Source organism: Scomber scombrus, chromosome 21 (assembly GCF_963691925.1).
Source record: "Scomber scombrus chromosome 21, fScoSco1.1, whole genome shotgun sequence".
In the NCBI taxonomy this organism is placed as follows: Eukaryota; Metazoa; Chordata; class Actinopteri; order Scombriformes; family Scombridae; genus Scomber; species Scomber scombrus.
In genome coordinates this window covers 10,625,139-10,648,142 of record NC_084990.1, presented here as the reverse complement: position 1 = coordinate 10,648,142, position 23,004 = coordinate 10,625,139, and the positions used below count along the sequence as shown (strand labels likewise).

The 23,004-nt window shown below is 38.8% G+C and overlaps 2 protein-coding genes across 6 annotated transcripts; both read right to left on the bottom strand.

Moving 5' to 3' along the window:
• Nucleotides 1-142: 142 nt before the first annotated feature.
• LOC134003015 (circularly permutated Ras protein 1-like) lies at nucleotides 143-11,660 on the bottom strand. Of its 5 annotated transcripts, none has more exons than XM_062442103.1 (21): nucleotides 11,522-11,660; nucleotides 11,155-11,254; nucleotides 9,976-10,242; nucleotides 8,239-8,469; nucleotides 7,995-8,129; nucleotides 7,792-7,866; nucleotides 7,614-7,687; nucleotides 7,140-7,325; nucleotides 7,012-7,053; nucleotides 6,755-6,844; nucleotides 5,959-6,110; nucleotides 5,774-5,855; nucleotides 5,161-5,291; nucleotides 4,907-4,991; nucleotides 4,708-4,814; nucleotides 4,502-4,614; nucleotides 1,893-2,010; nucleotides 1,216-1,356; nucleotides 506-602; nucleotides 390-416; nucleotides 143-272 (listed from the first exon to the last, which is right to left on the bottom strand). In XM_062442103.1, the coding sequence occupies exons 2-21, from the start codon at nucleotides 11,237-11,239 to the stop codon at nucleotides 183-185; spliced, it is 2,328 nt and encodes a 775-aa protein (XP_062298087.1). In that variant the 5' UTR covers nucleotides 11,240-11,254; nucleotides 11,522-11,660; the 3' UTR covers nucleotides 143-182. The 5 variants fall into 5 exon arrangements, with proteins under 5 accessions (XP_062298087.1, XP_062298086.1, XP_062298088.1 ...); XM_062442102.1 differs by having other exon boundaries at nucleotides 11,526-11,660; XM_062442104.1 differs by having other exon boundaries at nucleotides 7,792-7,863; nucleotides 11,526-11,660.
• A 696-nt stretch (nucleotides 11,661-12,356) lies between these two features.
• Nucleotides 12,357-21,461, bottom strand: LOC134003499 (protein kinase C and casein kinase substrate in neurons protein 2-like). Its single transcript, XM_062442725.1, has 10 exons — nucleotides 21,276-21,461; nucleotides 19,658-19,728; nucleotides 19,261-19,417; nucleotides 18,768-19,003; nucleotides 18,237-18,392; nucleotides 17,658-17,833; nucleotides 17,417-17,537; nucleotides 15,697-15,764; nucleotides 15,517-15,596; nucleotides 12,357-12,974 (listed from the first exon to the last, which is right to left on the bottom strand). The coding sequence occupies exons 2-10, from the start codon at nucleotides 19,712-19,714 to the stop codon at nucleotides 12,862-12,864; spliced, it is 1,164 nt and encodes a 387-aa protein (XP_062298709.1). The 5' UTR covers nucleotides 19,715-19,728; nucleotides 21,276-21,461; the 3' UTR covers nucleotides 12,357-12,861.
• Between the last annotated feature and the right edge of the window lie 1,543 nt (nucleotides 21,462-23,004).

Below are 23,004 nucleotides of genomic sequence, written 5' to 3'. Positions count from 1 at the left end.
ATACTGCCTCTGCAGTTTTAATATGCTTAGACATCTTGAAACGTGTTTTTTATGATAGGCAAATGTGTTTTAGGCTAACATAATTTACATTGTGAAACTTTTCAACAGAATTTGTTCAGCCAGATAAGTCAAACAGCAGTATGTATCATCCAGTGAGGTAAAAGGTGGTGACTGACAGTGGGCTAGAGGTTATGTTTCTTCTTCAAAGAGATGGACTTCCTGTTGCTGTGCTTCATAGTGTAGAGCAGCGCTGCACCAGCATCTGTTAGAGACTGGGGAAGGGAAAAATAAAGAAAAACAAGTGAAGTGATGGGGACAAATTATAAAAAGGCTTCTAGTGCGCAGTTATATCATATGTAAGGTGAAGGATGTGGCATGACATTTATTACCTGTGAGTCTGATACGACAGATTTTCTCTGGAAAAACAGAAAAAATAAGTGTTAATAAGCGAAGTGATTCTAACCAATGTCAGGCACTGAACCTGATTACAAGAAGAAAAACTCACCCGTGTGAAGTTATGTATGTTGTTGTTGTATATTGGCTCCATGGTTTTAACCCATTCTTGGTACGTCTGTTTGTCCTCTGCATTGCGGTTATTCTCTCTGTAAACAGAGACAGGCACACTTTATAGAGTATCTGCCAAGCCTAAGAAATGCTCTACATCTAATAAACAGCATGCACTCTACCAATAATATCAAGGTTATTGTAAGGAACAGAAAAGACAAACAAAATATATTTTTAAAATGAGCAAAAAAAACCGTGGGATCATTACTTATGAATCTCTGGACCAAGAAAGAACATGCACAGATAAAATGAGAATGGTCTCAATAGCATAAAAACAAGTTTGTCAGGTTATTTAGATGTATTTTAGCATTTTTATGACTGTTTTCTACTGAGAAACATGTCCCAGTTAATCGGATCTTCAATTTCCCTTACTCACTTTTGTTAGCATCTAGTTGAGTTTCACTCTCAGTTTCTGTCACCATTGCAGTCATTTTCTGCTCATGTTATTTGATGCTAAACTTGTTTTTACTTCACCTGCACAATTACTGGACTTACATAATTGATTCTGTTCTGTGTGTTGACTATGTACAGGAAGGTATCAGCCCTCATTTAATCCAATTCGTCAGACTGCACCATAAATTAGCTCTCAGTCCACAGGTTGCCCACACATAAATGTCAGTCAGAGTTCACTCCATCTCTGCGGTTACCTACATTGCTCTCTCGATCAGCTCCCTCTGTAGCTCTCCTTCCTTTCTGGCGTCGAGGAAGCGGCCTCTGACAGCAAGAGCAGCGCTGGCCTGCGACGAGTTGAGCTGGATGATGGACAGAGACAGAGAGGATAGGGCCGCCGAGCTGAAAAGGAGGGCCACACTTTTATCAGGAGAGTGCTTCTTAACATTTACAGCTTCAGCATTGCCATTATATTACTGTGCTATAAACACAGGGGCCACTTAGCAACCGCTCAGACAATGAATTGCATGACCTTCATTCAGTATATGAAGCAGGCAGACTGGGTTGAGAGGTTCAGCTGTTGTGTGTGACTAAACGTTAGAAAGGAGGAGAAATGTGATTTACATGGTGCGATAATTTCTGCATGATGTGAAGGCTCCTGTATCTCGGCAACAGCCAGTCTCCTTAGATTTTCAAATATGCTTTGCCTAAAGGTTTACTGAAATTGGTGTAAAATAATACAGCTAATCAGTCCTGGGGGTGAGAACGCCTCTTTGATGAGAGACGTAAGAGGATAATGACTTGTTTAAGCTTACAAGGAGGACACAAAAATGCAAATAGCTCAGCGCAACGGTGTGTGTGCTTGTGTCAAGTGTGTGTGTCTTTGTGTGTGTGTGTGTGTGTGAGCTAATCTCTGATTATGGAAACAACATCATCACCTGTCATCAGTAACATCTTTTTCTGTAGTGAACACTCTGAGCATCGTCCGTCCATTCCTCTCTCTGTAGCAGATCTGCAGCTGGATGGACACGCGGCTGCCAGAAGCTGGCGCTGGCACTAAAGAGAATCACAAATTTAACTTACAATAAAGCTATTTAACTTTGGAGCAGAGGGGAATTGCATGGACGTACAACTAAAATCCAGGAGATATACTGTAGGCTGACGATGTTATTGGAGTCAGACAACACACTGGCCTGTATGAGTAGTCAGAGGTCATACAGGAAAAAACACAATTGATTGATCTGATGCCCAACACTCACAGCAAAGCTGCTCCTCTCAAGCAAGTGTTCAGTGATCCACAGTCAGGCGCCCGTATGAACATAGAAAGAGGTTTTGCTTGCTGTGAGCATTCCTCCTGTTCATACTGTTCATACTGCACTAATAATGCAAATTTCCCCATTTTAGGGCTAATAAAGGGATATCTTATTTTATCTTAGCTGACCATTAGAAGATCAAATCTTAAGGTACTTTCAGCGTACGTGATGGACAAAATCCACAGTCCTTGTTCTGTGCAAAAATATATAGGAAAACTGTTAAAGCTTGAGAGAAAGCTTAAGCTTGAGGATCTGACTAATTTGGACAACTGCGGCCTCATATAAACTCAAGATTAACTTTTAAACTTTTAACAATTTGTTTTTGCACAAAATCACTTACCCTCAGTGTGGATTCAGGCTGTCTGAATGGGAGGGGCATACAAATATAAAGGGACCATGACACATCCAATGCACCCCCATCAGCAGAGAGCAATGATGCACATTTGGTAAAAAGGTAACATCCCCAATTAAGATTAAAATTTTATACAGTGATTCATAATATATGGAAACAACACCTCTGTATTAAATAGGATTTACTTTTTAAACATTTTTTTAGCAAACATATCTGGAATGAAATACAGGAAGTGGTTAATATTTTAAATGTTTATTTCTAAAACACATCTCTTGTAAAAACATGAAACATTTTGAGCATTTGCTGTTTGGAACAGGCTTGTCAGGGAAGCGAAAAGTGTTGTGGAAGCATAAATCAAAGGAGAATTCTTTGGCCATGAATTTGTAAATGTTAACTATGTCGTTATAGTCAGTTGGAATGTTTCTCTCAATGGACAATCGCAGAAGATCTGAGAGCCTTCCTTCTCCACATCTGTTTCTAAGCTGGGTCTTAATCAGTTTCAGTGACGAACGATCGCTCGACTGGTGCTGTTGTCACTGGCAGCTTAGGCTGCACACGCCCAAAGATAACAGAACAATCTGAAGTGATTTGACTCAGCAAACTAGTGAGAAGTACTGTGTAAAAATCAACTGAATGGAATAATGTCAACTACAAAATGATTTTAAGGGTCCTATATTTTCCTAATGGTCAGCCTACATAAAGCATACATTATTTCTACAGTAATGGTCAGTTTACCGTATCGAAAGGTCAACTTATAGAGCACAGTATCTCATGTTTTTCACTGGAAGAGCATTTCACAATGTTTTTTCCCCATACATTGCACCATGTTTTGTTCATCAAAAGGGCGTTCATCATGGCATCATGTTTTCTCACATATGGGCTTACCCTGGAGGGCATTTAATCCCTTTTTTAAAGGCCACCCAACTCTGTACTTTAGTGTGTGAGACTTAGGGGAACCCTAATGGCACTTTTAGGGTCCATTTTTTCCACTAGAAGGGCACCCATACAGACTCTTCAACGCAACCTATTACAATGGCAACTCATAGGGCACTGCATTACATCTTGTGCAGGTACTTTACAGGGCACTTTCACATTTTCTTCCATTGACAGAACACCAATGAGGTGAGTCATTCCAGGTTGTCACATATAGAGGCATTTACCCATAACTCTGACTGAGCTCTGAGTTTTTATCACAAAGGTCAAGATAGTACTCTTTGCTTCCTTGGACTTCTTAATGCTTTCTGTCCCAAATGCCCATACAGATATTAGAAAAAAAGGGCATCTGTGTATTCTGGACCCTCGGCATGGAATGAGTTGCAGAAGGACTTAAATGCATTTAAAGCAATTAAAATGAACGAATTACAGACAGATTCCCTTGGATGTACACGTTTTTAATTTACCTGGTTAGGAAACTGATTCCAAGAGAAATTTGAAATCTGAGTTTACTTATGCTTGTTTTTAAAAAAAAATATATTTTAATGTCTCATTTTCCTTTTTACATCTGTAACCAGATACACATATTCTTGTCTTACCAGAGGTGACAAAACATAACAAAACAACCTCATGTTGTTGCCCAGCAGCTTTTTAATAGGCCTATTTTCTTATTTTTACTCTGTCAAGTTCTGTTACTTGTTTTCATATATATAATGATTCTGGCTCCTTTCATAATGTTGTCTCTCTTGCTGTGAACTCAGATTAAGACTTTTCTTGGATGGCAACAACAGAAATAACAATCTTGACTGTTCAGCAAGAACTGGCAGCACATATCACACCACCACCTGTGATATTCATGAGAAAGGCAGAACGGCAACTGGAACTAGGAAGGTAAATAAACGAACAGCGTCAGTCTGTCAGTGATGACTTGCCAGTTTTTTTTTCTCACCTTCTGCATCATGATCATAGGCTCCAAACTGGAAGGTGATCTCTGTATTTGGGTCCACATTCCCCACCTCTCTGCTCACTTTGTGTCCTGCCTCCCTCTCTCCTTTAACACGCCTGGAGCAAAAGAGAACATCAGGAACCAGTCCAGAAAGCATATAAAAATACTAGTAGGTACACATGTTAATAAACATATAGAAATATTCTTACAGTGCTTTGGGCAGCAGTAATGTGACAGTACAGTGTGTAGCTATCGTCCTGTTCTCAATGATCTGTTCAAACTCCTGATGCAACCTATTGGGGCTTGTTATAACCACCTGAGGGACAAGAGACAAATTAGATGGACAACATGAGAAATACAAGATTTGATATGTTACATACATAATAAAAAATAATGTCACTCTCTTACTGTCCCTCCAGTGCGATCAGCAAGTCTTCCGAGCTCATCCAGTCTGCAGTCTGTTCCCTCTATAGACAGCACAGATACTGTCACACTAACGAAAGAAGGATATTTCAGTATAAGCTTCATCACAACACATCTGGACCAGTTTAGTCATAAAAGACTACTCCCACCCTCATTAGTGCTAGTATTAGTCTTTGTACTACATGATATATTTCAACACAGTTCCCATTCTTGACATGGATTTGCAGATGTGTACCAACCCCTGATTAGCAGCATATTCCCCCAAGTCCTGGTAGAAGACGGTGGATGAGAGGAGGGTGCAAGCATCATCATCCTCCACCTCTAGATTCCCTAAATCTGTGTTCGCCTTCCCGTCTGTACAGATAATCACCTTTAAGATCAGCAGGGATAGATTGGACTGTTTAGAGTGCAGCAAAATGAAAAACTAAAATATGAGTTCTAAACAACCACACCAAGCATGTTTTTGCCTCTTTATTTCATACCTGTATTCTTCACATTACAGGGAACATTTATCCATCCAAGACTTATATGTGACTTTCATTAAAAAAAACAGCTGACCTGAAGTTTCATCTGTTTTGAATTTAAGCTGTTCTTAAATGAAGCGACATTAATGCATGAAAATTACTTTAAAGTATCTATTCAAATGTGGTGACTGAAAATAAGCCAAAAGGTCATAAAAAGCATCCTACCAGACAAAACCTCAATTTTAAATCAAATAAGTACAAGTGACCAACAATCTGCTTTCTTCTCAGCAAACAGATTCTTTTTTTTCTTGTCACACGTTATATGCTGTACATGAGATTTGACATATTACGTACACAAGACCTGCAAATGGCTGAAGATATAACCTACCTTGGACCCTGGCTGTTTGGAGGCCACTGCAATGGCCAGGAGAGCAGCTGGACCCAGAGCTGTGGTCCCACTTTCAAATAATCTTTAAAAAAAAAAAAGCAGAGCGAAAAAGTTACATCTATCATTTAATGTAACATTACTATGATGTGATCAAAGACTTAAGTAATTGCTGTTTTTCCTATTACCCCATAACTTGTCTCTGTAAGAAGTCTTTGGTCTGTGACAGTGGAGGTGGACTGGGGAAATTGGCAGCAGCCGCTTTCAGATAGTCGCTGTCAGCCAGCTCTGCACCGCTCAGGAAATATGATGTGAAATTGTCGTATCCGTGCATTGTCACCTGGTAATGTCACGGGATGAAGAAAAGCTACAGTAATAACCTGCATTTTATTTCTACATGAGAAAATTATGGTAACACTTTAATTTACAGGTCCTTTAATTTTATATTAATTTCCTGAGTAATTTCTAGATGTGGTTTTTGGACATTTTACAGAGAGGGTGCTGCAAATTGGTACAAATTATTGTTATAATTATTAAGAAAATGGGGAAAAAAGGTGGTTGGTTTAGTTGATGAGTGCCAATCCATTATGTCTCTGCATGTGTTTTTTTATCTGCAAAAAATATTAATAATAATAAATTAGAAAATATATTGTTTTCAGTGTGTAGTTCTTTGTGTTACACTACATATTAGTTTATCAGTTTATTTCTTAAAACTCCATATACCACATCATGTAAACAACCTAATATGCTTATATGTAATTTGACATACAAAAACTATTCACTGAAAACTAGTATTTTCTGTCAGTTAAAACATTGTCAAGAGTGTAATTTATTAAGAAGTAAATTAACAACTACATATGAACCCAAATGCAATGAGTGGTTTCCTACTAACTAAACAAACACTTTCTTCTGTTTGTTGTCTTATAATTTGCACCAAATCGCACCACCCTCTCTGTAAAATGTCCTATAAATTACATGATGTACCTGATGGTTAAAGGTGATGAGTCCCACTTGTATGTCAGGTTGTTGTTCACTTAGGCTCTGAACGCACTGTAACACGGCCTCCTGGACAAACTGGTTTGAATACATTCATTTTTAAAATCACCAACAACATCTTGATAGCATCTCTGGACAACTGTTACTATTGTGATTCACTTTATTGTCTATATACATGCACACAGAAAATTCCCAGCAGTTTCCAGTGAATTTTACAATGTTGTGTCACTTGAGAAGGGACTCACCTGAAGACGAGATCTGTGGTAAACATTCGCACCATCTGACACCTTAAAACAAAAGAGACTGATCACTATCTGCATTTGAAATAACACAAGCTGTATTTGTGAATGTCCACAGTCACAAGTTCTTTTACCTGGCAGGTGAGACTCATGGAGCCTGAGATGTCAATACAGAAGAGCAGCATTGCGTCAGCAGCACACAGGGGCTTTTCATCTGGACTGGGCAAGAAGAGACCATCCTGGTAACCATTTGAGGGACTCTGTGGTATGCTGGGTAGACTGGTGAAGTCACAGGACTGACAGAAGTAACACACTTTAACCTGCAGTTAAGCATAAGTAGAGAACATTATTTAAAATAGTACAAACATCACCAACAGTCTACCCACCGAGACAAACACTTTACAAGCCAGTTTGCAGTCTGAATCAATTAAACCAATCATACATTGTTTCATTAAGTTATAATCAATAATAATAATGCTTGAATGTCATGTTTCCTATTCCCCAGTAATGATTGCAAAGAGGTTATTATTCACATTTTAAATCAATGACCCTAAATCATGTTACCACATATAGTATATCTATTTTAGGTCAAATAAAAGATGAATTACCATGTTGTCATAACCAGAGTCAGGCACAGAGCTGCACTGGGAGCAGGAGGTAGGTTTTCCTTGTATGGGCTGCACTGAAAGTCACACAAACACCATCATAAGCTATTAAGACGGAAAATCAAACTACCGTAGATGACCAATATTCAATATTTTATGGTGATGATAAAAGTTTACTGACCTCTTTCATCTGAGACCAATTTTCCTAAACTGACAAGCACCACATTAGGATTTCCTGGCAGAGGCCCTTTATCTGCTGATCACAAGTCGCACATTTTGTGTTACATTGGTGGTTATGGTTTGTAAAATAATCACAATTGGTTGGATGAAATAATCTTCCCTTTAAGTCATTTGATAGGAGACACACATTATGTTCATCTTTACCAGTGGCTGATGTGGAAATTGGCGGGGTCAGAGGTGATTTCTGAGAGGATGAGGAAGCTGAGCGGGACGAAGGTAACAGCACCACATACTCTGGTATTGACTTCATGAATGAAGGTCTTGATGGGAGAGGAGGTGCTGTAAATTGAGATGAGAGCAGAAGAAAGTGATATGATCTGCATAGTGCACTATGTTGTATCAAGTTATAACTGAGTGCAAAGCAGGACAATGTGTCCTGTTTGTTTACCTGTTGGGGCTGGCACCCTGCTAGTATCAGCTGGTAGGTTCACCTCACCTCCATTGCATTCTGGGATACTGTATGAGTAGTTTGGGTCCCCAGGATTGGCATTTAAATCTGGCTCAGCTTTAGGGAGATCATAGGTAAATATCTGGTTATTGGTGTTGGTTGAAGGGAGTGGTTGACTGTAAGGAGGGGACTGGCTGTTTGCTGCAGGTCTCATGTGTGGTGGAAGAAGAGCTGTGTGAAATAGATAGAGTTAGATAGATAGTGTTAAAGGAATAATTCACCTGAAAATTTTAAATCGTCACTAATCTCTTGCATGATATTTGTGTGCAAATACACGTGCATATATCACCACCTGTAACTTTTTATACATTTCAAACTATAACCAAGGCTTGTTCACCCAATCATCAATACTGACCTTATAAAGCAGTGTCTGCCATGAAGTCACTGAACTACAGTAACACAGATTTAGTTTCTTAAAATTCACTGTTTTCTCTATCAGTTACATTCAGTCTGTCCTTGGCCTCATGTTACCTTACATCAAAACGATCCCATTGAGTTCCATGTGATGAGGTTTACAGATTTTAAAGTTGGGGAAAAGGGATATTGGATGAGTACAGAATAGATACCTTGAGTTCAGTTATCAGGAGAGGAAAAGTTGGATCAGTGCTTCTGACCTCTGACCTCTGGTGGATTCCAATCATGCAGATGTAGATTCAATTTTCAGAGCTCTGCCTCTGTGATTTCTGCATCCATCCCAAATGAAATGCACCAAGCCCAGATCAGACAGATCGCTTTTTAACAGCCTGGGGCAGCATTTTGTAATAATTTTCAATCAGAGTGAAGCTTTCTGCTTGCTGCTTTTGCATTGCTGAACACCACATATCTTTCAGCTCCATGCGCCTCATATTTTTGCAGGAGCACCCTGAACGCCCCAAGTTTAAAAAACAGAAGAAATTCATTGCATTTTTTCCCATTATCCAAGCAGGTGTGTCAAGAGGGTCTTCAGTGGTGGTGACTACAACAAATGGGGACAACAATCATGGATGACAAACCAGACCAGTCTGGGACAAACTGGTAGTGGCTGTTACTGGATAACTGGAGCTATATGACTTTACCAACTGTACAGTAGTTACCATCATCTGAACAGAAAACAGCAGGTTGTTTACTTCACAGCAAAATTGTGGTAAGGCAAAGGATGGGTGATTCGGTGGTTGCCTAGCAACAACTAAAGAAAAAAGATGCAGCAAGGTGCTCTTTTTTTAAATTGCAGGCTTCAACAAAAAAGGCAGTGAAGTGCGCCTCGAATTTTTTACAAAAAACGCTCTGATTTGGGGCAGTATCTCAACCTGGACAAATAAATCCAGAACTATCTGCATGATTAGATACCACTAGCAGTAGTTACATGTTTTTTATGTCATATGTAATTTTACTGAAGAAACCCTTTAAAAACCCCATCAAAGTAGAAAAACATCCCTCAATTTTCTGTACACAGCATGCATGGGCAACTAAAGACAACATCTCTAAAAGTAAAACTTTTACTCATAATGTCACAGCCAAAGCTCAGTTAAGACTTTACTTTTTTGTTTAAACTAAATTTGCTGTGTGTTGCAAAATAAGACAACATTGAATTTTGGGGTGAATTTCTCCTTGAACATATCAATTACATCTATTGTATTTGAGTTAATACTACAGTACAAAACCTGAACTTGCTCAAACTGTCACTCAGATTCACAGTACCTGTTTTTCGAGGAGGTGTTGTAGTTTGTGTCTGTTGAGGAGTCGTACTGGTGGAGGAAGCTGTCCCTGATTTACGGTGAAATTCAGCATTCTCATAGTAGGGAGTGGACTTCACAACTGTCCTCACCTCCTTAATCTTCTCCAACTGTTCAATGATTTTGGGGGGAGAGGGGAGCGATTTTGATGATTTCACTTCTGCAGAATTCGTTGTTGGTGGAGGAGGAGGAGGACAGCGAGGGCGACACTTATTAACAGGAGGTAGAAGTGCTAAAAGGAATGGAAATAAAAAATTACATACAAAGCTGCAAACTTGTAAACTATATCTTGCAAGACAAATATAAGCACAGACAACACAACTGGTGCAGTGTTGACCTTTGTACTGAGAAGAAAATGAGACTGGGGTGACAGATGGCTTTTACTGAAAGGAATATCTCCTCTAAGATAGAGGAGACATTGTGTGAGTCACTGATTGCATAACACTTAATGGTGCTTAACCAGCCAGTCACTTGGATACTTTTAGAGTTATGTGTAATCTTTGATAAATTAAAGTAGAGCTGCAACGATTAGCAGATTAGTCAATCGACAGGAAATTATTCATTCATCTATTTTGATGATTGAATTATAAGTATTCAGTCACAGCTTATTAAATCAAACTGTTTGTTGGACAAAGCTAAACATTTGAAGGCACCACCTTCTTCTTTTCTTAATTTTAATTTTTTTACTATTTTCAGCATTTTATAGACCAAATGATTAATTGTTTGGTGAGAAAATGATAATGAAAATAATTGTTGCAGCTGTAGTTCAAAGAAATTTCTCTTTTGTGTTATTTTCTTTGATTCACTTTCTTTCCTTTAACATCTGTCTCCATTTAGTGACTTAATTTCCCAGAGATTCTTTGGAAATCTGTGAGCAGCAGGTGATACACAGTGTCAGTGACAGCCGAGTGAATGCTTTGTGCTTCTATAAAGGATTTCTTCAAACTGGTGAGTTAACAAGCTCTTTAAATCTGCAACACTCAAATCTGATGCTTCTGGCTTCCTGATGTTTAAGTTTTTTGTAGTATCACATTCCATAGGGGCTTCACAGACAATGCATTAGCAAAGTGCCTTTTTAAATGAGTTTCAGTGTTATAGGTTTGTGTTCCATGTCTTGCTTAGACATGTTTGAAAGAAGTCACACCTGAGCGTTTAAAGACATTGGGTCGTTGGTCGCTCTTCTGACTCAGCGTTGGCGGCACATAAACAAACCCACAAGCAAATTCCATTATGATTCTACCTGCCTGCGAGAGAAAAGACAATATTTAACAGAGTGAGAGGTTTTAATAGAGTTTTCAACACACTTCTTCAACACATAACACATAATTACAGTCCAGTCCAAAGTAACCAAAGTAATTACAGTCTCAGTATGTGGACATTCAGTTTGTAAGATGTTGACACACCTGGAAAATGCTCTAATTATAGAAAAGATCCAGACATTGCAGCCGACACCTCTCCTCAATATAAAATGGACACATTTTTTTTTTTAAATAAGCAAAGTTGGGAAGTACTTACGCACACAGATCCTTTTGAATTCTGACGATACTGTAAAACCCTCCCAAGACTCAAATGTGTCTGTCACAGATTGTCATTCATTATTTGTGAGTCAGACATCTTGTCCAACAGGTTTCTTTGCTTGTTGCAGTTGAGTGTGTGTGTGTGTGTGTGTGTGTGTGTGCGTGTGTGTGTGTGTGTGTGTGTGTGTGTGTGTGTTTGTGTTTGTGTGCAAAGCTGTAAGGTTGACTGGTTGGTCACAGATTTGTTGCATAACGCGTAACTCGGGTTAATCATTTGGTATATGTAAATAAAAGAGGGCGTATGAAGGAATGCTCATTTGAGGAAATAAATGACTAAGGTCAAGATAATCTTTTAGCTAATGACTTTCAAAATGTCATAATAATGAACTATCTTGTAACATCCTTTGATGTATTTTGCTACTGAAATATATGTTATGAAAATATATGTTAATATGTTTCCACACATATATGTGTGTATGCATGGGAAAACACACAGTAAATCGCTTTGCACATCAGTGTCTGCAATGTGATGTGATATTGCGTAATATGTATATAGAAATAGAAAACTTAACAGCATTTTTTAAACATAAACTTTTAAAAAGAAAACATTATTTCTTTTTTGTTCGTGTTGTTTTTGTTAATTGTTTTTCAGTATTTTTGCATTCTGTTTGATTTGTGTAATTAAATGTATCTTTTTCTGGTCATTTAATGTCTATGCAAAATACACATTTGAAAATTAAATTATGGAACATTTCCAAATGCTGTATGTTTGTGATTTTTGTTGTTTGTCCAAAAATGTGAAAACTGAAGAAAAAGTCAACAAAATCAATTAGAGGCAAAACAATCATACTTTTATTATTTGAAAATCCACTCTCTCAGGCAGAATAACTTCTGTGTGCTTCTACGTGATGCTTATTAAGTAAACATTAACCTTGTGGATGTGCACACATTATTGTAAACCTGTGCCTGGACAAACTTAGACTTGGACAAGATGACAGTAAATAAATATCCTTTCTTGTTCTCTTTTGTTTCGTCTTGATGTGCACACATGCATGCAAACACACACATACATACTCACACATACAGCTCTTGCACAAATAGTACACTCTCATCTTTGATAAATTAATTCATATTGCAGATGTACTCAAACCAGGAGGTTGGAATATTAAGGCCTTAACAACATGTTAACAAAAATGATTGAGGACAAATTATATTTTACAGGAACTCAGAATAAGTGTGACAACATCTTAGACGTTAAATGATAAATGTTATTTTTCGAAGATTTAAAAAGTAACTCTAGAGGTTTAGAACATAATATTTTGGACGGTGCGATGTCACTCGACAACTTCAACATAGTTAGCGGGGTAGAAGCCCTCCTTCCCACTGCTCAGGACTCCTCGACACCAACCCTGGTCATCCTCCTCCTCGACTTTCAGGAACACTTCACCTGGGATCAAAAAGGAACAAAAGTCATAATTATAGAAAATAAAAATGTGTTACAGTCTCACATCTAAAGTATGTCCACTAAAAGTACTTGTTTTTGCCACAGACAGACTCAGGCTGTTATAAGAGTCTGACAATGAAAGTAAACAGGAACTAACTGCATAGGAATCTATATCCAGGGGCAACTTGCAGCTTAACCGAATCACTCACATATTCATCTGGTGTGGTTAGTGTACATATATGAGGCTGACTTTCACCGTATTTGGATTGTAAGGAAACTAAAAAAAACTAAGCGCAGAGACAGATTATCACATGCACTATTATGAAGACAGTTGTGAGTCATTTCACTTTGACTGGCCAACTGTATTTATTTAAGCTGGAGATCACAAAGAGGAAATAAAACAAATGGAAAATGAATAATGGGGGCAGTAGGCAAGAGGACTGCCAGGAAAGACAACATAGAATAAGCCATTTTTTCCCCCTAGGATGGCAAAGTCATGACTCGCCCTACTCTGCCTCTGATTGGCTTACCATGATATTCTTACCCTGACCCTAACCATCTTACTCCTTATACCTAAACCTAACCAACCCAACCAACAAAGGCAATCAGAGATAGAGTAGGGCAGGTCATGACTTCACCATCCCAGGAAAAAAAAAAAAGACATGCAATAACGGTTACGTAATAGAAACTGCTGGTATTCCTGCAGTCAGTGATCTCCTCTCCTGCAGAGTAAAGAGGAAAACTTTTTCTGCAGTTGGATCTCTTGTTGCCAGACTTGGAAAATCTAGAAGTGTTCATGGATGAGAGTAATCCCAGCTGTGTAACTACTACACGTTTACAGCGTTTATCAACATTGTCGTCCTGGAGACTGTTTCACCCCCACAGAATCAGCTGGATGAGGAGAGCGAGGCTGGCTGTACTTAATGTTCAGCAGTCACAGTCAGAAAAAATGTGATTTCAACACGTAACTGTGTGAGGAATTACAGTATGTAAGTCTCTATCATCCAACAGTAATCCCTGAAAACTGCACAGTGTGGATCTGGTAACTTTATCCTTGCAATTTGGAAACTTGCATGAACCATTTGATTTCATTTAGTAAGTTACCACAGCTGAGATGTAAACAAACGGATGTGCATACTGCTTGCCCACTAACCAAACCACCCACGTATTCATCCGCACAGCTGGTTTGTTAAATGTATGAGGCTGACTTTCATCACAGTTGGAGGAGAAAACTAAAAAGTTAGCCATTAAGCTACTACAGCTGGCTACTTCTTTTGCTGTCAGACACTTATAATAACAATCTGAGCCTGTCAGATGCGAAACCATCACTTATAGTGGATGTACTTTGATGGGTGCAATTGCCTCACAAGGACTACATTGCAGCCCGTTTCATGCCTGCCAGCTAAATACTGGACCTTTCAAAACATTTTTGTCTCTATTAGTCACTTAGACCAACAATGATGGTCCAAGTTTTAAAAATACTGGAATTACCCTTTAAGATTCTTTTCCTCTTAAGGCTACTAGAAGCTGGCATTTGTGGAATATAACTGCGTACATTTACTCAAGTACTCTGCTTAGATACCATTCTGAGATACTTGTACTTTACTTGAGTATCCATTTTCTGGTACTGTACTTCTATTCAACTGTACTTTTTTTCATTCCACTACATTTATGCCAGCTTTAGCAACTAATTACTTTGCAGATTTAGATCATTAATACAAAATATAATCAACTAAATTATGAATTATTATTTTAGGTTATGGTACCTGGCAGTATGAAAAGTAATACTTCTACACACTGATGTTGCTACTTTTACTTATGCTGAAAGTGATGCAATTCCTGTACAGTCTTTCATCTTTTTTACATTTTTGTTTGAGTTTGGATCTCAATAGTTAGCGCTTTGCAGGATATAAAAATAAATACATTTTAATCACTTAAAAAAATTTGACCTCCAGAGGGAAAAATAGTAGCCTTATTTTTCCCTCTGAAGGTCAAATTTTTTTAAGTGATTAATGGCTTCATGGTCATCCAGTTGCTCCAGTTTTGGGTTTTCTGGCACCAAAAAACTAATGAGATGGCCATGAGAGGTAAACCAAACTTCAAACTATTTCTCTTCATGCAAGACTTATTATAGAGTTATTTGAGATATAGTTATAGCCACATACTTTCATTTTAGTGCTGTTGATTTCTACCGTTTGTATTTCTCTGATGATGAACGCCATAAAATAAAAATGCTAATTGTATAAGTAAAATATCTATTTTCATACTTGGATTCAACTTCATCAATAACATACAGTGAGTTAAAACCATAGCATCTGCAAAGACGGAATAATAACATATATATAATAATAATACTAATAATAGTAATGATACTACTACTTCTACTACTACTATTACTACCAATAATAAAAATAATCATAATAATTTAATAGTTTTATTTTTGTGTTTTAATCTTGCCTTCTGTAGCTTTAACATTAACAATAACACTTCTGTCCAATACACTCTAGTATATTCAAGTGTCATTACGTCACACTTTATGTGTCACCTCCTCTAAAGGACAGCTCATCACCCTCCTCTCCCACGTAGTCGTACAGAGCTCGCACCTTCACTCCCCCGATCATTACACTAACAGGAGAAGAAGACATTCAATCATAAATCTGCGGTCATCTCTGAATTGTTTTTTAATACATTTTTTATATGCAAAGCACTACAGTGGATAACTTACGGTTGGCTCTCTTTCCCTTTCTGGTCTCTCTTCTTTCTTTTTAGCTTTTTGACTGGTGGGACCCATTCCTGATGGAAGAGACAAAAGTTTCGATCTCAAACACTATCTATATATGAACAATATTTTCAAGCACTAACAACAGTTTGGTCCAGGTGGACAGCTACAAAAATGCACTGCAATATCTAGCAAATCTTCACACAAATAGACTTAAGCATTATTTTGAGGCTGGGTGCAAATCTTTCTATACCACAGATCTATAATTGTTACTATCTGGTTAAAACTCACATATAAATGAATGACAACTTATTCGAAGAAGTAAAAAAAAAGTTGTGTTCAAGTCCACATTTCTAACTGTATATGCATGCATTGGACTCATTACTTTGTAGGCCTTTGCAGTCTGTCATTCATCTCTCTATTTTATATTGAGTGTTGTGACAGGAACTCATCACTATAATTTATACATGTTTACTGGATGAACCTCACTAAAACTATGGCTCCTATGTAACTTTTTATTTTTAAAGCCATTTTTTTTACCTTTATAATATGCTAAAGTAATCCTGTTAATTCTCATGCAACTACTTTGATTTTTTGAAAGCAGTTTTAGTTTTATTGATTTGTTGATCCTGGACAAAGTCATCATGAACAACAAAAGCATAATGAGAAGGAAGATGAAACCATGATCAACATTCATATGATTGGCTGAGTGTTGATCATGTGATTGCTGTTAAATGTTGCATGTTAAAGGTGTGTCAGGAACCCTCCTAGCATGCATTGGAGCAATAGATTCATGGACATAAGTCTGATTTTATGTGTGTTCCTGCATTGTTAAAGCTGTTTGTTCTACATTGAGCTCCATAATGTTTCTGCTGTTTCCACAATTTCATCACAGTTAAATTATTAGATGTTAACAGTGACTGTAGTCTGACTATCAGTGATGCTGCCATGAAAATAAAACATTATGACATGAAACATGCCTCAGCAAAGTGGGTTATTTATTTAACAAATTCAGTGTTTCAAATGTCAAATGAAATGATGTTCATCTTGGCTCTACTGGCTTTTAGATGAATTTATGTCTTTATGCTCAGAGTACCACACTAAATTCAGATTGGTCATTTTTTAGTGTACAAACTTACAGTTTGTTTTATATTTTATCATGTATGAGTAAAGGTAACCCTTCATTACAAAAATTGTGATAAATCATGATCATAATGATTTATCAATAATCTCCACTTATCTAAAACCACAATTATCTCACTAGCATTTCACTATAAGTGTAAGAAAGTGAGACATTTGTATCTGAAAATTACTTCATGTTTGGGATTCACCCAAAAATGTCTTGGTCATGATCCAGCTAACTGCACTTCAGCAGTTTTTGTGTTCAAAGACCTGTTGCTATGACAACAGTTCCAGAGGAAATTTTAATGCTGCATTGAAGAACCAAAAAAAATCCAGATTCATGTCAAATCATCAACATACGCTGGATAACTTGGTTATTAATGTATGAACATGTAAGAACGGGGCCCAGATCATGTAGAGGAATATCGTCCAGTGTCACTAGAGTCTCCTCAGAACTTGGTTTGATACTAAACTAAACACCGACTGAGCTATGTCACATATTTAATGCCGCCATTTCGCCCGGTCTCCCTTATAAAAAACGATAATATATATTAAGAGGCTCCCTGGTTGAATAAAGGTGAAATGAAGAGAATAAAAAATGTACCTGAATCTTTGGCCAGTTAGTGGGCATCCCGGGGCCACGGTTGTTCTTCCACCATTTGAGATCATCCTGCTCATCGATGGACATCAGAGTGTGGTGGAGTTCACTGTACACTGCCTTCACACTGATACCGGGACACAGAGTCATGTTTATATTGACACAAAAGGCACTTAGAAACACTTGTGTTAACCCAGTCATCCATACACACTGTGTGCACACTGGCTCGCACATCCTGGCCTCTCACCTCTCGTTGTTGGTGATGTCAAGATGTCTGTGGATGGAGAGGAAGGCCTGCTTCAGAAAGCTGATCCTCTTCCTCTCCTCCTCTTGCGACTGTTCAAAAATGGCTTCCATTTCCTCCATGTAGCGAGGTGTGTAGGATGTTACATCCTCCAGCATTTTCTCATAGCGGTCTCGAGCCTGTAGGCAGACCAAAAAAACCCAAAACAATTTTAATGATGAAAAGTTGCAGCACGCTCCCATCAGGGAGAACCACCGCTGTGTTTCTTTAATGGAGGAGGATCTTAGATGAATAAATCATCTGGTACTCTTCACTGTTCCCATGCTGGGCCGCATAAACACTGAGCAGTGTAACAATAACACATCTCCATACATGGAAAATGCTTTGAAAAGAAATCTAAGGCTGTTTAGAGTCGATAGTTCCTCAAAAAGATAAATATCACCACATGTATCAGGCCAGCAAACGTCTTTGAAATCCAAAATGTCTAACTCCACATGTTGTGAGTCAGGAAATGTGAATTTAAATACCTTATTCAGCGTGCATGAGAATGAAGTGATACAGTGTGTTAACATCTCTCCTCACCTTTTCTTTCTCCTCTGTGGCCTTCTCTCTCGCCTCTGTAATCTTCTGCTTTTTCTCTGGACTCATCTCAGAGTTATCGTTTGCTTGTTTCTCTTTGTCGATGGCTGTTTGTTCCCTCTGACAGGATTTGTGATACGCAACTCGGACCTTCTCCAGCTGTTTAATACATATTCAAGCACAGATGTTATCAGATAGTATTAACTTTAATCATATATGTGTCAAATACATGTTGATCATACATATGTTCTAGAGAAATTAGATTTAAAGTCAAGTTTTCAGGGGCTTTAAATGGCATTGTGGACTTTCTTTTAGGCAACTGTTCTTCATATTGAACTGTTTTTAAGCATTTTGTCATTCATTATTCATTCTTTCTGATTAAATGTTTTCCATTATTGTATTAATTGACATGTTGCTAACACATTTTTTCAAATACTTTTAGCATTTTAAAAATTGTCAAGCTACAATTGCCGTTTACAACTACAATTACAAGCACACACACAGATCAATTTAAATGACATATGTGTTGTGGACCTTCATCAGCTTTTTCGACCAAGGTTTCTGCGCACGTGAAAAACTTGTGTCGTTGTCGTGGCTCTCCTTGAACCCACAAAAGAGTTTTTTCGGAAAGGTCTCCTTCTGCCAGGTCTTCACCCGGTCACCTTCCTCCGCGGCGAGGGACTGGGAGATTGAGGAGTGGAGGGCCGACAGACGCTCGGTGGAGGTAAAGAAGCACTGCCAAGCCCTCATGAGGGAGCCATAAAGTGGCCCTGGGAAAGGAGAAAAAAAGACAGACGGAGGAATGAAATAACTCTGGGCGAAGAGGTGAGTCATAGAACCAATAAAGAAATAATGACCTCCATTTGTCCACTGGAAAATTTCAAACAAGCACAGATGAACCCATTTAATACGAATCAAGAGGTATTTTTAACTTGATGAGAGCTGAGATGATCAAAAAGGCCTGGGAATGCATGTTCTCTGTTTTTACATCACCATGGCTCCCCATCACGCAGACTCAAATACTTACGAGAATCCACTATAGACTTCCATTTGCTGCTCCACTGGTTGAGCTGCTGAGCGTACTGCTTTTCAACCTTGGCCCTCTCAGTGAAACAGGCCACAATATCGTTGCAGGCCTGGTAAGACTGATCAGTCCGGTGCACGGTGTGTGCATAATTCCTCGGCTGGAAGGAGAGAAGATGATGATGATATGTAAGTATAACAGGCCTGCAGCGCTCCAGCACACAAGGATGAGTTGCACATTTACAAACACACACACACACACACACACACACACACACACACACACACACACACACACACACACACACACACACACACACACACACACACACACACACACACTTTTGGATTAAGTGGCTATTCCTAGTTTTCTTAAATTTCATCATAAAAATAATCCTCACCATCCAGAAGCTCTGTTTCACAACATCCTCAGGCGGCTCTTTGGGAAGGCTCGCCATTATTGGGAACGTGTCTATTTTAGAAAGATAGAAAAAAAGATAGCAGTTGATGCTATACAAGATAGCTAGACTGGTTAACATGCATAACAATCAAGGAAAGACCGTTTTACTGGCAGATGACAGGTGACACTGATTATCATGTAACAGGTTGGACCTCCACACTGTAATGTGCAGATAATGTGGGCTGACTTACTCATAAGCAGAACCGGTCCCCCGTGTACTGTACTGTATGGCAAGCAAGTCTGATAGGAAACAACTGGCGACTGAAACCTAGCAGTGTGTGTTGCTTAGCGTATTGCCAACAACTTCGACAAGCTGTTATTTACACTGTACAGTGCTTGGATACATCCTAGCCCCCCTGCGTGAGTAAGGGGAGTGTCGTTCCAGTGGCAGACTGGAATTCACAGGGGTGGGATCTGCCAGCAGGATTAGAACAGCTGCTCTGGCATTCTTCCTGTTGCCTTCCCAAAATAAACAGCAGGGAAAGGTCATCGTTCCCTTTGCTCCAACTAATACAAGGCCTATTAGAACCAACTGTCTCCCACTCTCTCTCCTCCTGCCATTTGATTTAGAGATCATGACTGCAAAAGCGCAACAGGAGCAGATTTCTTATCTGGCAAACAAACGAGGCTTCAGTATTAAAAAGGAATGAAGTGTCCAGATAGACATTTTCTGCACTGCATGTAAAGCGAAGCGTTATGTGGCAGTTACAATCAAGGGAAAAAGCAGATTGAACAAAAGGAGTGAGATGCATGCACAAACACGCAAAGGACGCAGTCACATTCAAGCCTATTTCTGTCTGGGTAGCACGTTGACACATTGTTGGCTGAGTAATATGAAAATGACTAACCACACCTCATCACAAGACTGAGCATGACAGAGAGTCAGGCTCATTTACGATGTTCTTCCCCTCCGCTAGCTGGTCTTCATTGTCATATTATGTTTCTTTGTCATTTTTCTCATTTGTTATGAACTTTGAAACAGTGTAGAAAGCCCCTGAAGACTAATGTTTTTGAAATAATCCTGATTCTGTTCTTGTCAGTGCAGAGGCAAGGAAGAGAAGGGATGGTGAACAGGTTTGAAGAAACAGGACTCAACAGTTCACTTTACCACAAAGAAGCATTCATAAGAAAGTATTTTAATGCTACATAACTCCATTCCCACAAGCCAAAAAAGCAAAAGTGGCAGCAGAGCAGTCATGCCTGGGAGAAACCAGCACTTACATTTCTCTCTCTGAATCACCAGTGATTACTCAAGTGACCTGTTACTGTAGTTCAAGGGCTGCTCAGGGGTTCTCTCAATTTCTCTGTCCGTCTCCCCCTCTCCCAGTGTGCCTTACCTCCTCTAACACATGCTTCTCTCCCTCTCTCTCCTCTCTCGCTGACCTAATTTTCCCTTGGCACTTAAAGTTACACACACACGTTGTTGATCTGAAAATGGGCGTGAGACAATGCAAGCAAGCATGGGTGGGTAAAAAGTTGGACAAATCAGAGCATTTGCATAGTAATCACTCTGCAACTAATTGGTTTCAGGGCAAACAAACAAGGAGGACGAAACTTACCTTTCTTGCTCTCCTCCCCTATCAGCTGTACTATTCTAGTTCACAGTCATCCCAGGGTGAACTGTTCTTCCTCTTTCTCTTCTCTTCCCCTTACTTTAACTCCATCTCTTGCTCATTTAACCCACTGGCTTCCTCCCTATCAGGCAGTTTAGCTCCTCTGCCCCTCTTTGACTATCACCCTCTCACTTTCGCTCTAGTCTGCTATTAGAAAAAACAGCTGGAAGAATCCCCCTCCTTCTCTCTCCCTGCCCGTCCCTCCCTCTGTCTTTCTCAATATGGTGCTAATGAGATGCCAAACCTTCATTTTGACCGTTTGCTTGTCACAGAATCATGTCAGTGTGGCACAGAGTCATGTGAGCTTATTAGTGAGTGTGTGTGACAGCAGGGAGGAGAGGGGGTTGGTGTCCCATGAACTGCCTCATTATTAGCCCCATGCTCCTGTGTAACCTGCCTTTCTCTCTGGTCAGGCCTAGAAAGAGAGCATGTCAAAGGGAAGGGGTGCAGTATGCAACATGTCCACTGTTTACGTATTCTGGTCTGTACCTTTCTGGATATTAGCCAGAAGTTAAAGAAGAGCACCAGTGTCATCCAGAGTTATGCCTACTGCCTTAATGTGGTAAACACTACAATCTTTTTTGCAATACATGCTGTATGTAATTTGACATTTTACATATCTGCTATTATTTGTTTATTACAGTGCCAAACTTACCCTGAACTTAACAGCTGCCCATAAATGTACCACTTTTGTACATTTGGGGTAACTCATTCCCACCAGACTAGCTTCAGTACCAACATGGATACTGGGTCGTTTATGTTATGTGGTGCTAGCCGTTGAAAAAAATAAACTGGCTACCACCACAATTTTTAATGGTGACATTATGGCTTATATGAAACAAGCAAACAAAATTGCAAGCTTATAATTTTACTTATGAACGTGTAAATCATTTTAATATGAGTTTTCAAGTAGTTTTTATTGACAATAACAAAATTATGATATATTTGATGGTTTGTTGGTAGTATGACGTATACTAATCTCCAGGACTCATGAATATTTACAATGGAAATAATGATTGTGGCGTCAGCCTCGACAGTTTGTAGTTATGTGTTTATTACAGTGATGTCTTCCATCACACAGTGCCAAAAACTGAACTAAACTAAACTGAATGTCACATTGTTTTGAGCATTTAAATATCTCCAGGCAGAGATATTCGTTTCTTCCACTGCAAGCCAGGTGACATTAAAGGACTAGTTCATGTTTTTTTCACATATTATGAGTAGTATCTGGTAATGCAAATGGCTTGCTTAGGTTTTCAGATATCAGTCTCTGAGGCTTTGGCCTCCACTTCAGTACATGAGAGGTAAATGGAATTGCATTTGTGGTGCTCACAGTGCTGGAAAATGACATTTTAAAATTTCAAGAGTGACCTTGGTTTCCAGAATTAGTGCCCCTGTTTGTGTTGCATATTCCACAGACCCCACTGTGAACATCTTCCACTGAAAATACAGATGACAAGTTAATGGAGAACCCTGATTGAATGAATAAAGAAACAGATGCCTCCATACAGGACAGGAGGGGGTCACTGAATGGTTTCATGAGCATGAAACCATTTATATCACCTCAATTGAACACCTATGGGCAATTTTAGACACAAATGTTGAACAGTGTTGAATTCTACACCACATCAAAATGCCAAATGAAGGAATATCTTTTGGAAGAATTGTGTTCATC

Bases quoted from the DNA above. Each gene is read 5' to 3' on its own strand.
- LOC134003015 (XM_062442103.1), bottom strand. From the start codon at position 11,239: ATGGAATTTGCTTGTGGGTTTGTTTATGTGCCGCCAACGCTGAGTCAG. The intron at 603-1,215 runs GTAGGTAACCGC...CTCTGTTTACAG, and splicing joins GAGCTGATCGAGAGAGCAAT to AGAGAATAACCGCAATGCAG. The intron at 417-505 runs GTGAGTTTTTCT...CTGTTTTTCCAG, and splicing joins ACATACATAACTTCACACGG to AGAAAATCTGTCGTATCAGA.
- LOC134003499 (XM_062442725.1), bottom strand. From the start codon at position 19,714: ATGGCGAGCCTTCCCAAAGAGCCGCCTGAGGATGTTGTGAAACAGAGC. The intron at 19,418-19,657 runs GTGAGGATTATT...CTCTCCTTCCAG, and splicing joins TGAAACAGAGCTTCTGGATG to CCGAGGAATTATGCACACAC. The intron at 19,004-19,260 runs GTAAGTATTTGA...CTCCTTTCCCAG, and splicing joins GAAGTCTATAGTGGATTCTC to GGCCACTTTATGGCTCCCTC.